At 54.2% G+C, this 14,821-nt stretch overlaps 2 protein-coding genes across 5 annotated transcripts in view; both read left to right on the top strand.

Annotated features, from left to right (window-relative positions):
- CHST3 (carbohydrate sulfotransferase 3) overlaps window positions 1–4,217 on the top strand; it is a 5,696-nt gene extending 1,479 nt beyond the window's left edge. Inside the window, exons 1-4 of one of the 4 annotated variants that reach the window (XM_042818884.1) lie at window positions 20–187; window positions 853–1,111; window positions 1,538–1,821; window positions 2,255–4,217. In XM_042818884.1, the coding sequence (XP_042674818.1) occupies window positions 1,685–1,821; window positions 2,255–3,494 (1,377 nt within the window). In that variant the 5' untranslated portion in view covers window positions 20–187; window positions 853–1,111; window positions 1,538–1,684 and the 3' untranslated portion in view covers window positions 3,495–4,217. The other 3 variants (XM_042818886.1, XM_042818885.1, XM_042818883.1) reach the window with 3 other exon arrangements.
- A 5,242-nt stretch (window positions 4,218–9,459) lies between these two features.
- Window positions 9,460–14,510, top strand: AIFM2 (apoptosis inducing factor mitochondria associated 2). Its single transcript, XM_042818858.1, has 8 exons — window positions 9,460–9,717; window positions 10,483–10,598; window positions 11,595–11,714; window positions 11,793–11,885; window positions 12,165–12,273; window positions 12,492–12,644; window positions 13,177–13,377; window positions 14,059–14,510. The coding sequence occupies exons 1-8, from the start codon at window positions 9,543–9,545 to the stop codon at window positions 14,211–14,213; spliced, it is 1,122 nt and encodes a 373-aa protein (XP_042674792.1). The 5' UTR covers window positions 9,460–9,542; the 3' UTR covers window positions 14,214–14,510.
- The last annotated feature ends 311 nt before the right edge of the window (window positions 14,511–14,821 follow it).

Below are 14,821 nucleotides of genomic sequence, written 5' to 3' on the forward strand. Positions count from 1 at the left end.
TCCCTTTTTTTTTTTAACTTGAATACGTTGATTCTGTGCAAAAAATAGCGGAGGAAACAGCCAGTGGCCGAAGCGAGCTGTGCCGTCTCCAGCGTCCCCCCATCCCACCGCCCGGCTCCGGGGCGCTGCCAGGCGGAGGCAGTCGGGGTAACGACGTGTTTCCCGGCGCGGGGAAGAAAAGCGTTCGGTAATACGGAGGGAGCTGACGTGTGATTCTTCCCCCAGGTTGTAGACAAAGAGCAGCGGCGATCGGCGCCCGCGCCCTCCCTTTGTTCTGCCCGTGGGTTCAGCCGGGCTGTCCCCCATTAACCCGGTGGGGAGGGGGAGGCGAGGGCTGCGAGCAGACGGTTTGCTCGAGGAGCTCGCCCGCCGCCCGTTGAGTCACTTGGAGGAAAATGTGACTTCACCGCGCACACCTCCGGCAGCGACGGGCAACAGCGGGAGCGGGACTCGGGAACGGGACCCGGCAGCTCCCTGTGGCCGCCTGCTCCCATTCCAGCCCCAGCGGTGCTGAGAAGCGCGGGGGCACAGAGCCCCTCTGTTCCCTTCACAAAGAGCCGCCTGTGCCTCTCCCCGGCCGTGCTGTGCGCTCCCAGAGAGGAAGATGCCGAGCGGGGCACCACGCTGCTCCCAGCCTTGTCCCCGCTGGTTTCTAGCCCTCAGACCCCGAGATGTGCAGGGAGTGGGGAGCTCTGTGCACCCCGAGTTCTGCGGGGTTCAGGGATCCAGTACTCAGCTGCCTGTGTATTTAATGAATCACATCCGCCCCAGGGCTTGGAATCAGGGTTTTGCTGGAATCCGTTCCCCATATAGCCCCTGGTCTGGGCATCATTTGTGGTTTGTCTGCTGCAGGCACTGAAAGGGGGAAATACCGACTTGGCTGCACCCAGGATGCTGGCAGCGGCAGCGCTGACCCTTGGAGCCACTTTTCCTGCACTGGTAATGGCAGAGCAGAGCCCAAATCCCTTCCCCTGGCAGCCGTCACCGCCAGCAAGTGCAAAGCCACAACGGCCCCACATGAGAAAATGGTGGCACTGAGCGTGTGGGGCAGAGAGCACAATGCGCGCAGGGGATCACATGGGCCTTCAGACAGTTCCTGGAACCCCATCAGGTTTCCTTTTTGTACCTAGAGGAAGGCGGAAGCCGCGCACCCCATCACACTGACAGGAAGCTCCTGAAGCCTCATTGAGCAGCCCTGCTGCCGAAGGCCCTGCCCAGGGGGGCTGATTGGGGTTTCTGGCTGGGCGCAGCAGGCAGCTGGCGGGGATTGGGTTTCGATGCTGGAGGAGGAGGTGTTGGAAGGGGTCTCCCGTGGTGGATTTATTTTGGGAGCCGGGAAAGTGGTGCTGTCAGCAGCTGCTGGGCGCCAAGCGGGAACTGTACAGAGACACTCTGCCCCCGTGTTCTTATGGTGCTGGGAGTTCTCAAGCTCATGGTTGTCCAGCAGAAGGGAATCACTCCAGACCCTTTGCATGAGCTCTCTGGATGTTGGGAGCTGTGCTGGAAGGCACCCACATGTCTCTCCTTGTCCCCACAGGCCAGAGCCACCTGGGAAGAAATGCTGCAGGACAGCAGGTGCCCAGCAGATAGCCCAGAGCATCAGGTGCCTGCCTGAGGGATCCTCTAAGGAAAGCGTGGACATGCAGAGGATACAAAAGCTGTAGCTCCCTCACTCACCATCCAAATGGAGAGGAGATCAGCTTTGCCCCAGGATTTTCGGGAGGTGCTGCACTGCCTGAAGATGAGGAGCAAGTATGCTGTGCTGCTGGTGTTCGTGGTGGGGCTGGTCATCATCGAGAAGGAAAACAACTTCATCTCCAGGTAGGGAACAGGGGAATACTGCATGTCCTCTGCTTTGAGCCACCTGCCTGCTCCATGTGGTGATAATCCCAGGTCCTGCAGGGAAAGGATGCAAGGGGGTCCCCGAAACTTATACAGGGGGATACAGAGGGATGGAGGAATCTGGGGACACAGAGATCATGGAATCACAGAATTGTCAGAGTTGCAAGAGACTCTTAGAGGCCAACTGGTCCAACTCCCCTGCAATGAACAGGGACACCTGCTCCATTAGGAGCTCAGAGCACTGTCCAGCCTGACCTTGGGTGTCTGCAGAGCTGGGGCACCACAACCTCTCTGGGCAGCCTGTGCCAGTACCTCACTGCCCTTATTGTGAAGGAGGGACATGGGGATACAGAGGGATGGAGGGACACAGATGGATGTAGGCTCAGCCCTGTTTTGCCTTGCTGTCTTGCAGAGTGTCAGACAAGCTGAAGCAGTCCCCACAAGTGCTGCCAGAGGCCAACGAGACGGAGACCAGCCCGGTGCCAGCTGAGAATGGGTCTCTGGCCTCACTGCGGCAGCTGGACACAGCCTTCTCACAGCTGAGGACGCGGCTGCGCAACGTCACCTTGCAGCTGGCAGGGGAGCTGGGCATGGCAGCCCCAGGGCCGCGGCGGCACGTCCTGCTGATGGCCACCACGCGCACCGGCTCCTCCTTCGTTGGGGAGTTCTTCAACCAGCAGGGCAACATCTTCTACCTCTTTGAGCCCCTGTGGCACATTGAGAGGACGGTCACTTTTGAGCCAGGGGGGGCCAACGCAGTGGGCTCAGCCCTGGTGTACCGGGACGTGCTGCAACAGCTCCTCCTCTGCGACCTCTACATCCTGGAGAGCTTCATCTCGCCGGCGCCCGAGGAGCACCTTACGGCCGCCCTGTTCCGGAGGGGCTCCAGCCGCTCGCTCTGTGAGGAGCCCGTCTGCACGCCCAGCCTCAAGAAGGTCTTTGAGAAGTACCACTGCAAGAACCGCCGCTGCGGGCCCCTCAACGTCACGCTGGCAGCCGAGGCGTGCCGGCGCAAGCAGCACGTGGCCCTGAAGACGGTGCGTATCCGGCAGCTGGAGTTCCTGCAGCCGTTGGCCGAGGACCCGCGGCTGGACCTGCGTGTCATCCAGCTGGTGCGGGATCCGCGTGCCGTGCTGGCATCGCGCATGGTGGCCTTCTCGGGCAAGTACGAGAGCTGGAAGAAGTGGGCGGCCGAGGGGGAGGCCCCGCTGCAGGAGGACGAGGTGCAGCGGTTGCGGGGCAACTGCGAGAGCATCCGGCTGTCGGCCGAGCTGGGGCTGCGGCAGCCGCGCTGGCTGCGAGGCCGTTACATGCTGGTGCGCTACGAGGACGTGGCGCGGGCACCGCTGCGCAAGGCGCTGGAGATGTACCGCTTCGCCGGCATCCACCCCACGCCACAGGTGGAGGAGTGGATCCGTGCCAACACGCAGGCGCCACAGGACGGCAACGGCATTTACTCCACGCAGAAGAATTCCTCGGAGCAGTTTGAGAAGTGGCGGTTCAGCATCCCCTTCAAGCTGGCGCAGGTGGTGCAGGACGCCTGCGAGCCGGCCATGCGGCTCTTCGGCTACAAGCTGGCCAGCAGCGCCCAGGAGCTGACCAACCGCTCGCTCAGCCTGCTGGAGGAGGGGCCCCCCACACGGGTCACGTAGTGTGGCTCTGCTGCCCCCATACGCCCGGCCGGCCCGGGGTCACCCTGTGCCGTGGACTAGGAACCGGGGCGTCCTCACAATAGCGATGGGTTCTTGGGAAAGGCAATCAGGAGATGGCGCAGGGATGCTGCGGCGGAGGGGTGAAGCTGTTCAGTTCCTCTCCCGATGGAAGGATGAGACCCTGAGATTGAAAACCCAAGCACCATGGGTGCCCAGAGCTCTTAGCACAACCTGATTTGTGCTCCAGCTCCAATGGTGCCTTCTGTTTTCTGCAGAGGGCCATTGAGCAAAGGACAGGAGAACCGGAGTTTGCAGGCGGGAATCCATAGCCCCAGCCAGGGGACAATTCTCTGGGAGTGTTCTGCAACCTGGAGGTTTTCCAATGCCACCAAACACAATGAACACTCCTGGGTGGACTTCAGCACAGGAAGCAATGTCACTGCCCCATGGGCATGTGGCTCTCTGCCTTTTCCAAGGGTGTGCACCGAGTGCCAGCAGCATGGTGTGCCAGCACCAGCAGGGACTTGGACCTCAAAGGCCTTACTGGTTTAGTGCCTTGGTACCAGCACAGACTGAGAGCTGCCTGCAGCAGGACGAGGCGGCCCCTCAGTTTGTGCTCTGCAGTGCTGATTGTTAGGTGGGGAGAGTACTTTTGATTTATTTTCTACATTTTTCTCTGTGTACCAGGGTTGCAGGGCAAATTTATTTATTTATTATGTTTAAAAATTGAAGGGGGGGTAGGGTGGGGAAGGTACATCAGGGGTCAGAGCTAAGCCCAAAAATCAGAGCAGCACAAAGTGCTGCAGAGACCTACAGAGGAGGTGATGGGAGTACAGCCCACAGGAGGCCTCTGGGGATGGGATGAGTTACGGATGCAGCTCCTGGGACACCTGGCTGCAGTGAGGCAGCAATGGGGACACTGTGGTAAACTCACACAGAGCAAGGGTGCTCTCCAGATCCCATGACTTGCCCCAGAGCGACCGAACCTCATCACCTGGTGGGAGCTTGTTCACTTGACTTCATTAGAAATGGGCAAAAAAGCAATACAAAGGAGCAGAGTCCAAAACATCTGTCTTGTTGGTGTTCGTCTCCCCCAGTCCCAGAGCCCACAAAAGGACTGAGGCATTTGCCATTGAGCACGGATACAAGCTGCTCAGGTTTTTGGAGCAGAGAGCAATTTGATGGAAGTTGGTGTTTCAGACATTCTGCAGAGCACGCAGCTTAGTGTGGCCATGGTGTCTCCGAAGTGCTCAGCAAAGGGACCAGCCCTCGTTCCAAGCAGCACTCGGCCACTGTCAAGTCCTCCTAATTCCATCAGTTCCAGCATCACTCTTTTTCACAGGGCTAATTGCCCTTATAATGCCCCAGAGGAAGTCAACCCAAGGCCGGTCAGGGAGCAAACCCCACATGGGCAATAGGGGGGGAGCCAGCAGCAGGGAGCCACTGGTGGTCAAGGGCAGGATGGGGACCTGGGTAGCAGCAACCCTGATGTCAACAATACAGGCACACCATGAACACAACCCCTATGCCATAAAGCTGACTCTGAGCCATTCCTCCCTACTCAGCAAGGGCTGCACACCCCACGGGGAAAGCAAGGGGCTCCGCTGTCCCCACACCACTTGGCACGGCCACCCATAGCTCAGCCCCACCAGCAGCACCATTAGACAAAAGCAAAAATAAATAAGTGAAAATCAGCAGCTGGGACCGCCCAGCTTCCAGCAGCAAGCTGCAGCTCAGCTAGCTCACAAAGCCACGTTTTCGACCCAGAGCAGAGAACAGAGGTGGCATTGAGCAGCGCAGAGCAGCCGATGGGGAGCAGCCATGCCATTGCCTCAGCAGCCATCCTCCTGCAGCAGCAGGGTTTGCCTTTCTCCCATTGCTTTGCTTGCATCTGGCCTCAATATGCAACGGGGCCAGGGCACAGGATACTGCCTGGCTTGGGAAAGGGTGCAGAAGCAGGGATTTTTGCATGCAGTGTGTGCATTTAGCTGGGTTGGTCTCCTCTCTCACCCCACATACACAAAGCTCCCGGCACGAGGAGCATCCTGGCTTCCCCAGTGAATGGTGTTTTGTTTGGGAGCTTCCTGCTGGGGAGGTGGAGTGGTGCTGGGATGGGAGGCACATCCCACAGCTGCACGCCGGGATGGGAGCGATGCGTGGTGCCACTGAGCTGTTGGCACGGCAAGGACACTGCCACGGCACAAAGCAAGGGGAATGCAAACAAGCAGCCCCTTTTGTGGGTGGTTGGAAGCACACAGAGGAGTAGGGGCTGGAGGAGCAGAGCTTTAAGCTCCCAGGAGCAAACAGCAGAGGAAGGCTATTTAGGCTCCAACAAGGTCCTTTCTGTGCTCGCCTCCACATAAGGGTACCCGTTGCTTTCGTGAAGCAAATAAACAGTTTAAATGAAACGCAATGCAAGGCAAAGGCATCTCTGACTGACAGACCCAGAAACAGGGTTTCAGAAGAGCCCAGTGTCCTCAGCCCCTTCCTACTGTACACAGAGAAGGCAGACAGGTGGGAAAACTGAGGAATACACAGGGCAGGACCGGGCGAGCCGTGCTGATGTAGGGCAGGGAGCAGGTCCAGCCCCTCTCACCTGCAGCATGGCACTGCCTGGCTCCAGACTGCCCCTTCCAGCTGAGCAGCAGCATTTCTTCCTGGACGCTCTCCAGCTTCCACTCAAAAATGTCATAGGACATAAAGAAAACGTGCCCCCAACCCATGCGGATTTTCACGACGACTAATTGCTCTCATTAAACACATGTAACCATGACACCCGCATGGAATTTGCACTGTGTGGTGCCAGGCACAGTGGGACAGACACGCGGCTCCCCCGAGGCTAAAGCAGTAAGCAGGACCTCGCTCTGGGCCTTCCCCACATCAGGAAGGGCAGAGGTTTGGGAGAAAAGGTGTCAGCAAGAAGCACCTAATGGTAAGGGGGCTGGGGGCTGCAGACGTGGACATTCAGCATTAAATGACAGCCTTGTGTTCTGTTGTGTTTTTTTTTAAGAGGCTGCATGCCTGACCAGACCGCACTTCTTGGTCTGCATCCCATATTTATTCTGTAATTACACCTTCAGACAAAGGCTGTCTGTCTGCGAGACTGACTTTTTTTAAGGACTTGGTTTTATTGTATGTTGTGCTTTCACTGCAGTGAAATCCTGGGATGGGGGGAAGGGGTGAAACCCATAACCTGCAGGAGCAGGGCCTTGCCGGGGATGTCCCAGATGGACAAAGCTGACCGAGCTGCTGTTTGCACCTGCCTTCATCAGATCACAATCAGTGCTGAGTTCCCACCAAATGGCATTGCTGTGAAAAGGGGTGGTGAAGAAAGAAGTACAGCACGTGAAAACCAAAGGCAGTCACTGGGGCTTTTGGAGCAGCGTTTCTCCCAAGGGACAGGAGAGCCCGTGCCCCACACCCCCAAAGTGCTCACACCTCAGGTGAGCCCAGGTACTCACATCTGGAGTGGGCTTTGCTCTCTGTAAGTACAAGTGGCTGTGCTGTCCCACCTGACCAGCACAAGGTGCCCATGGTGCTGAGGGCAGTGGTTGATGGGAAGTGGTGGACCTCTTCAGCTGAGGTCACTGAGGTTGGTTGGAGACAGAATAAACAAAACAGGGCCTTGTTGATTCTTGTTAAAAGCAAATTTTACTTACAAGGTAAAAAAACAGCCACTGTTGATATTTAAAAGCAGACAGAAACAGGTCTGAATTGGTTTTTCCAGGCAATTCTTTGCCCTGGATTAACCTGATCCCACCCCAAGCTGCAGCAGAGACCCTCACAGTTTGATAACATTTATCATTAAGTCCAGAATTAGCTGTTTGCTCTCTGTATTTGCAAGGGATGTCTTTCCCCACACACTGAGTCAAAGAATCACAGTCACTGAGGTTGGAAAAGCCCTCTCAGCTCACCCAGCCCACCCCCACTGCCAACATCCCTCAGAGCCACATTCCCATGGCTCTGCAGTACCTCCAGGGATGGTGACTCCCCCACCTCTCTGGACAACCTGTGCCACTGTCACACCCTTATTGTAAAACACCTCTTCCTTAAATCCACTGTAAATCTCCTCTTTTTTGGTTTGAAATAATTTCCCCTTGTCCTATCACAGCAAACCCCACGAAGAATCTGTCCTCTTCTTTCTTACAGCCCCTTTCGATACTGACAGGCTGCTATGAGCCTTCTCTTCTCGAGGCTGCACAGGCCCAGCCTGTCCTTGCAGGGAGGTCTTTCATCCCTTGGATCAGGTTTGTGGACTCCAACAGTTCCGTGTCTCTCCTGTACTGAGGACTCCCCATCTGGACACAGTGCTCCAGGTGACGTCTCCCAGCACAGAGCAGAGGCAGATCCTTGCATGTCTCATCCCCCATGCCATGACAGAGAACCTGAAGCTAACTCACTGGTCCCATTGCATCTTCAAGGTAGACGAGGGCATCAGACAGACAGATGTGATGAGCTCCAGAGAAGGAGCAGGGCAGGCCAAGAGCTGCCATCAGCCTCCACGGGTGCCTTCGTCATATTGGCCTGCTGGCAGAAGACGAAGCCCTCTGTGACACTGGTTGACTCTTCCTGCAGTTGCCTGCTTGCAGACAGCCAGATAAACACCATCAAACAACATGTTAGCCAATGCTAAGCACACACCTGCGCACAGAGAACTCCGTCCAACCACACTCTGTTGAGCATTCGGAGGTTTTTCCCATTTGCCTGAGGTTGGACACGAGGTTCCTGAAGTGTTCACAAAGACTCCTTTTACCACTGCAGTTTGCTTTGGGTCCTGTTTGCACCGCTGGCGTTGTCTTGTTGGTGCATCTCCAGCTCACCGGCTCCAATGGTTTCCCTTTCTTATGAAAGCTGGCTTTGATCTTCTGGCGTAACATGCGGCTCACCTGATCTCCCCCCTTGCCTGGGAGCAGAAATAGCACCTGAGCGCGGAGAGCTGTCCCTTCCACTGGCTCTGTCTTGATTTGAAGGCAAGAAGAGGAAAAAGCCCTCTGGTAGCAATGCCCAGGGGCATTTCGCTTTGCCTCCGAGGCGGGTTTAAGGTATTTGCTTTAGGACTAGCAGAGTTCAGCCTGCACTGCCCCGCGGCCGGGCCGCCTGCACCCTCTGGCGGCCGCAGCCCTCGCAGCATCCCCGCAGCGAGCCCGCACGGTGCTGCTCCATCCCTGCATGTGAACAGGGTCGGGATTTTCTGCCCCTGGCTTACCTGGGGCCCGCAGCCCGAGCCGGCTGGCGGACACATCGCTCAGCTCAGGGGCCGCCTCGCCCCGTTAGTCCTGAAAAGTTGCAATTCCTCCATCCCTCCCCCACCCGTGGGGTTTGAAGGGGATTGCTTTGGCACACGTCAGGAGGAGGATTGAAGGGCAGAGGCAGCCTCCAAGCCAGCCTGCGACACGTGGGGCAACTCCGCCGGCTCACAGCGCTGCAGTGTGCGCGGCAGATACATTGACTCGGCTATATTTATCTGGAATGCCGCAGGAGTCCACAGTCTTCGGGGGCAGCTTCTGTCCCTCAGAACATCAGGGTCCGGATGTCCTTTTGTTTGCAACCCTTCCATCCCGCTGTCTCCAGCACGGCGATGCTGGGCTCGCCCCTCTCTTACTCCCCATCCTTTCTGTGTGCAGGAGCGCTCGCTGGATGCAGGGAGCGAACCATCCGGATGGCACCACCCAGCCGCCCCGCCCGCGGGTTTCCCAACAAGCTAGCCATCCTAAAAGGGGCACTGAAACGACATCCATTTAATCAGCACTCACAGCTGACAAAGGACAAGGCAAACGCAGACAGCACCCGCTCTTCATCAACTTGCGGAAGCAAAACAAAAGCCTCTTTTTGGCTCCTGCCCCATGTCGGAGGGAGAGCTCAGCTCTGCTCAGCACGGCTCGGCCCCGCGCGGCCCGCCCATCGCACGCAGCGCTGAGTCACGGGGCGGGAAGAGGCAGCGCCGCTGCTCTCGCTCGTCCCCAAAGCTCGGCACCCGGCGGTCTCGGCCGCCTGAAGGCCCACGCAACCTCCTGTGCCTCTCATCCCGGCCGAGCCCCGCCGGCTGCCATGGGCTCCAAGCTGTCCGTGGACGACTCTGTGCGCGTCGTCATCGTCGGCGGCGGCTTTGGTGGCATCGCGGCCGCCAGCCAGCTCAAGTCCTGGGCCGTCCCCTTCGTGCTGGTGGACATGAGAGATGCTTTCCACCACAACGTCGCTGCCCTCCGGGCTTCCGTGGAGAGCGGTAAGCCGAGCGATGCATCTGCGTGTCCCCCACTGCGGCAGCTCAGTGCCAGGGGAGGAGGCGCACAGTGCCTGCTGCCCCTGTCCGATGAAAACATGATGACTCGGTTCTGGGAAAACCCACGTGCTGTCTGTGCTACGCTAATCCCTGGGCTGCAGGGGAAGGAAGTAATAACTACTTGGACGGCCCTTTTTATTCTTTTTTTTTTCTTTGAGTTGAGAAGTTGGCTAAGCTGAAATGCACAGTAAGTGGAAGGGCAGCAGATGGCATGGCTTTCTGCGTGTGGCATGCTGAGTAGTTCAGCCCTGAGGCTGTATGTGACAAAATTCTGTCAGTCATCCGCTCGGCCTCATCTAGGGAGGATTGGGTAACCCCCCCAGTCCAGGATTTAGAGGGGGAACGTAGCATTCGAGGCTGGGAATGTGCATCAAAGTGATGTCAAAATCTTATCCAAACAGAAAAAATCCTGCCAGCCTGCCTGAAAGGCCTTGGAGCACTTGCTGGCAAATCAGTAAGAGACTGTATACAGGGAGCAGAGATAAAACAGTGTAGCTGGGGTTGTCACTTGATTTTGCAGGAGCTGACTTTATCACCAGCTCCAAGGGAAAGGCCCTGGAATTCAGGGCAAGCACAGAGGAGGGGCCCAGCCCACACTCCCAGCTGCATACGGTGCTTTCAGGAAGGTCCTCTTGAGAGAAGAAGGGAAGAGGGTCTGTTAACTTCCATGGAAGGAGATCTTTTCTCTATTCCCTCCTCTTACCACAGGATTCGCCAGGAAGACTTTCATCTCCTACACCGTCACCTTTGGCGACAGCTTCCGACAAGGCAAGGTGGTGGGCATAGACCCCGAGAGGCAGCAGGTCCTGCTCAGCGATGGCGAGGTGGGTGATGCCGTGCCTTGTCAGGGTAGCTTGGCTGACTTACCTGGAAGTCAGTCTGGGTGCCATATCTCCTACAGTTTAGGTCAGCCAAGCACATGAACCTGCTCCACACAGCACCCCAGGCTCAGAGCTCACACGTACAGCGGGTCCTGTTCTGACGTAAGCCTCACTTTGGCTGAAATATCTGATCCCAAACAAGCCCCGGTGCGGGCCCTTTGGGCAGGCACTGAGCAATGAAACCAGTGGCCTCCTATGGAGAACTGCCAAAGAGAAAAGCAGGCTCCCAGTCATCTCTTCTAAAACCTAAAAGCTGTGTCTGCTAATAGCATGGCATTTAATCGTCCTTGTCAAGCCTGGAAACAGACCATCTTCCCCTTCTTGCGTGGAACAGCAGGATCACCTCTACCCAAGATCAGTGGCCTAGGGTTGTGCTGAATTACAGGTGTGCTGTAAGCACTCCATCCCATCTAGTACTGAGATAAGCTTTTATTCTCAGGGTTGGATTTGGAGCTCAGATAACCCTGAAGCTCAGATCCTTATCTAACCACAGGAGGGAAAAAAAAAAGGCAAATATTGGCAACAGCTCTGGGAGCTCTTTTCAGCCAAAGCATCTCACCTCTGTTCAGAAGGGAGTGAAGGAGGGAAGTCAGCATGCGCTTGTGCCCGTCTGGACTCTGAGTTCAGCACTTCAGCTGCGGTGGCAACCTCTACTGGCACAGCAGTTGCCTTATTTCCTGTAAGCTTCTAGTAGATTCTTCACAGCACTGGGCTCATCTGAAGATCAGCATGCCTCTCAGACCCTGAGGAAGGCAGTTACGTGGCTTCAGCTGGATCAGATCTCTTAAAGCCACTTTCTGACAGTGGCAAATATTTTCCTATTTATCAGTGGAGGCTGGTGGAGATGGAATGAGTAAATAGTACCTAGGAGGCAACAACTGTGTTTTAGGCTCTCATTTTACAAGGTCTAACATCTTGTCCAACCCTGTGCCCCCTCAGGAGCTTCACTACTCCCACCTTATTCTTGCAACTGGCAGTGATGGACCATTCCCTGGGAAGTTCAACAAGGTCATTGACATGGAAAGCGCCATCCAGACCTACGAAGACATGGTTAAGGAGGTGAGGGACCGATTTTCTTAGGAAGCACTGCTTGCCTTAGTTGAGCTTGAGTAACATCAGTTTCTTCTTTATTTCAAGATTGAGAAATCTGAGCGCATCGTGGTAGTGGGAGGTGGTGCTGCTGGTGTCGAGATGGCTGCAGAGATCAAAACAGAGTACCCAGCCAAAGAGGTAGGAACATATTAATTATATTTCGCTTGTCTCTGAAGCTGTTCTTCTTCCGTGGTCCTGCTGGAGGTATTGGAGATCACTGCAAGGCAGGAGGTTCCAGACAATGCCTTTTCTTTTAAGAGCACCCAGTACGTGCAACTGTTGGCACTAAATGCCCTTCACTAAGCTCAGTCTCCCTGGGCATTAGGCAGTGTGGAAGGAAGCTGTCCGTTGCTGCTCCCACATGCAAGGTGTCCCATACCATTCACATTTGCCCATTTGCTGTTTTGTCGCCAACAGGTCACCCTCATTCACTCAAAAATTGCACTAGCTGATGTAGAGCTGCTACAAAGCGTCCGTCAGGAGGTGAAAGAGATTCTCCTCAGGAAAGGAGTTCGCCTCCTATTAAGTATGTACTTAACAATGCCTTTGAAGACCTAGACTCTGACACCCTCCAAGCTGCTCTTCCTTTGGCCACAGCACCTCTTTTTGATGACCTATTGCCCATTTAATTTTCTGGGGACTAAGCATGGCTCCCTTGAATTCCTGTTTCTCTACAAACATCTGGGCGAGCTGGAAACAGCAGCTGAGTAAAGGCCTGTTACCCAGGGCTCTCTGTCACAACAGGTGAGAAGGTCAGCAACGTGGAAAATCTCACAACGAACCAGTTCCAGAAGGACATGGTAGTAAGGACAGAAAAGGGCACAGAGGTTGTTGCTGATATGGTGGTCCTGTGCACGGGGATAAAGATTAACTCTTCAGCATATGCCACTGCGTTTGGTAAGTGAAAAGCTGCTGCACAGAGGGAAGCATAGCAGGTCCTCAGTGTCTTCTGCTCGAGTTTTTCTTGACATAGCAAACGCCCTAACATCATGTTAAATACTTAGCTGTGAAATGTGAACGTCAGAAACTTACAGATGACAAGGCCCCCAGTCTTCTCCACTCCTTTTGCTAATACCTCCAAGCGCCCTCGTCCAGCACCAGGTAGATTACACCTCATAGTCAATGGTAATTCCTGCTGCCAAGGGCAGGATGTCATACTTGCTTGACCCTCCCTCAAGTCATGTATGCTAGCTGCTAATCATGCCATGTTTCCACCAAAATACCAAGGAATAACTCACTCATCAGAATGTTAATAATTACCTATTACAAGACAGAAAGCATCTCTTGCCTCACACGTAGAAAAAAAGAGTGAAAATCTTAACGCTTCACTTTGTGTCATTGACACATCGATAACAACGGCATTTTGGGGTCTCAGGCCACAGCACACAACACCAAACTCTTTCTCAAAACTTACTGTTTTGCCAAACAGGAGACAAAGTGGCGAGTAATGGAGCTTTGAACGTTAACAAGCACCTCCAGGTGGAAGGCTATGACAACATCTATGCCATTGGGGACTGTGCAAACCTGAAAGAACCAAAGATGGCATACCACGCTGGGCTGCATGCCGACGTCGTAGTGTCAAATATCATCAACAGCTTGACACACAAGCCGCTTAAAACCTACCAACCAGGTAACATCATCTTAGTGCTTGGCTTTAGCTGTTGAGCTGCTTTTCTGCAGGGAACAGATGTTTTAAAACTTGCCTGGGATACTAATTGAGGTGAAGGAACCCACAGCTGGGGTTGGCTATATAGGTTTATAGCTCAGGCTTCACCTTAGTTCTTGCCAAAGACACTGTAGAAGTTGATTACCTGTGTCAATCTGCATATGCAACATCTCCTTTCTTCACTGCTGTCTTCCTGATAAATATACTGGCAGGTTTCAGCCATTCATCAACCCTTAAGTTGCTTACCATCCAATTAAATCCTAAGAACGAGGAGAGGACTTGACTTTCCCCTCCATTCTCTTAAACTATAACACAAAGTGAAAAATTCAATCTGAAAGTAATTCTAGTTAGGTGATGAGTCTCACTGATAAGTAACCCATTTGAAAATACTGTAACTATTCTGAAAGCTGCTCTGCGTGGATGGAAGATACCTGGGCAAACATTTGTTTTTTCAAAGGTTTCCCAGTCTACTTACATTTATTTCTACTGCAGTTTTATTGTCTGCCTCTTGGGAGGACAGTCTTCCCCGCTCCATTGTGCACTTCCATCACAACAGAAGAGCCTGAACAGAGAGTGGCTCTGTATATGTACATTCAGTATTTAGCTGTGAAACTGGTAACTTAAACTTCTGCCTCTTCTTCCCAGGATCACTGACATTCCTGCTTTCAATGGGTAAGAATGATGGTGTAGGCCAGGTGAACGGATACTACGTGGGACGCCTCCTAGTGACCATTGCTAAAAGTCGGGGCCTGTTTGTCTCAAAGAGCTGGAAGACGATGGGACAGACAATGCCCTCTTAAGAGGGGATGGGAAATGAACTAGTGAGGAATTCAACTGCTGCAAGAAGGTGAAGGTGCACTTTTACTGCTTAGAGAGTTGCTGTCTCCTGCAGCACCTCCTGAAGCTGTTCTTCAGTGTAATGCATTAAAGGAGTGTTATTGTAATGGGTAGAGAGGCACTTTCTAAGTTAATCTGCACCAAAGTTCTCACTGTAACAAAGGAAGGGCTGTTTCTTTTCATCCTCTGTTGAGACAGCTCTGGGCAAGAAACCTGGTTTACCTTAATTTGTAACAATAAACACTATGGTTTTCAAAACATTAGTGGCTTGTTTATTATGTGGGTTTTTCCTGGCTTTCTCTACTCTAGCTTCTAAAAAGTCTCTGCGTATTACTTGGGTACAGTGACTGTGAAAAGCCTGCCTACAGCCCTGAAAAGGCTCCAGTAATGATGGAACTCAACAGAATATAATGCAGCTTTGTGTCAGCCTCTCCACAGCAGCTTTAATTATGTCATGGCACTACACTTCTGCCAGAAGCTGGTTACTCGTGTCATAAGTGTGCTACATAAGTATTCAGTTTCAGATGTTTCCTTTCCCCACCCCCTTCCTCCCCCCTTAAGGTGACAAATT

The sequence above is a fragment of the Centrocercus urophasianus genome, unplaced genomic scaffold (assembly GCF_019232065.1).
Source record: "Centrocercus urophasianus isolate 14NV4802_14NV808 unplaced genomic scaffold, USGS_Curo_1.0 seq_17, whole genome shotgun sequence".
Classification (NCBI taxonomy): domain Eukaryota; kingdom Metazoa; phylum Chordata; class Aves; order Galliformes; family Phasianidae; genus Centrocercus; species Centrocercus urophasianus.

Bases quoted from the DNA above. Each gene is read 5' to 3' on its own strand.
- AIFM2 (XM_042818858.1), top strand. From the start codon at position 9,543: ATGGGCTCCAAGCTGTCCGTGGACGACTCTGTGCGCGTCGTCATCGTC. The intron at 11,715-11,792 runs GTGAGGGACCGA...CTTTATTTCAAG, and splicing joins ACGAAGACATGGTTAAGGAG to ATTGAGAAATCTGAGCGCAT. The intron at 13,378-14,058 runs GTAACATCATCT...TCTTCTTCCCAG, and splicing joins GCTTAAAACCTACCAACCAG to GATCACTGACATTCCTGCTT.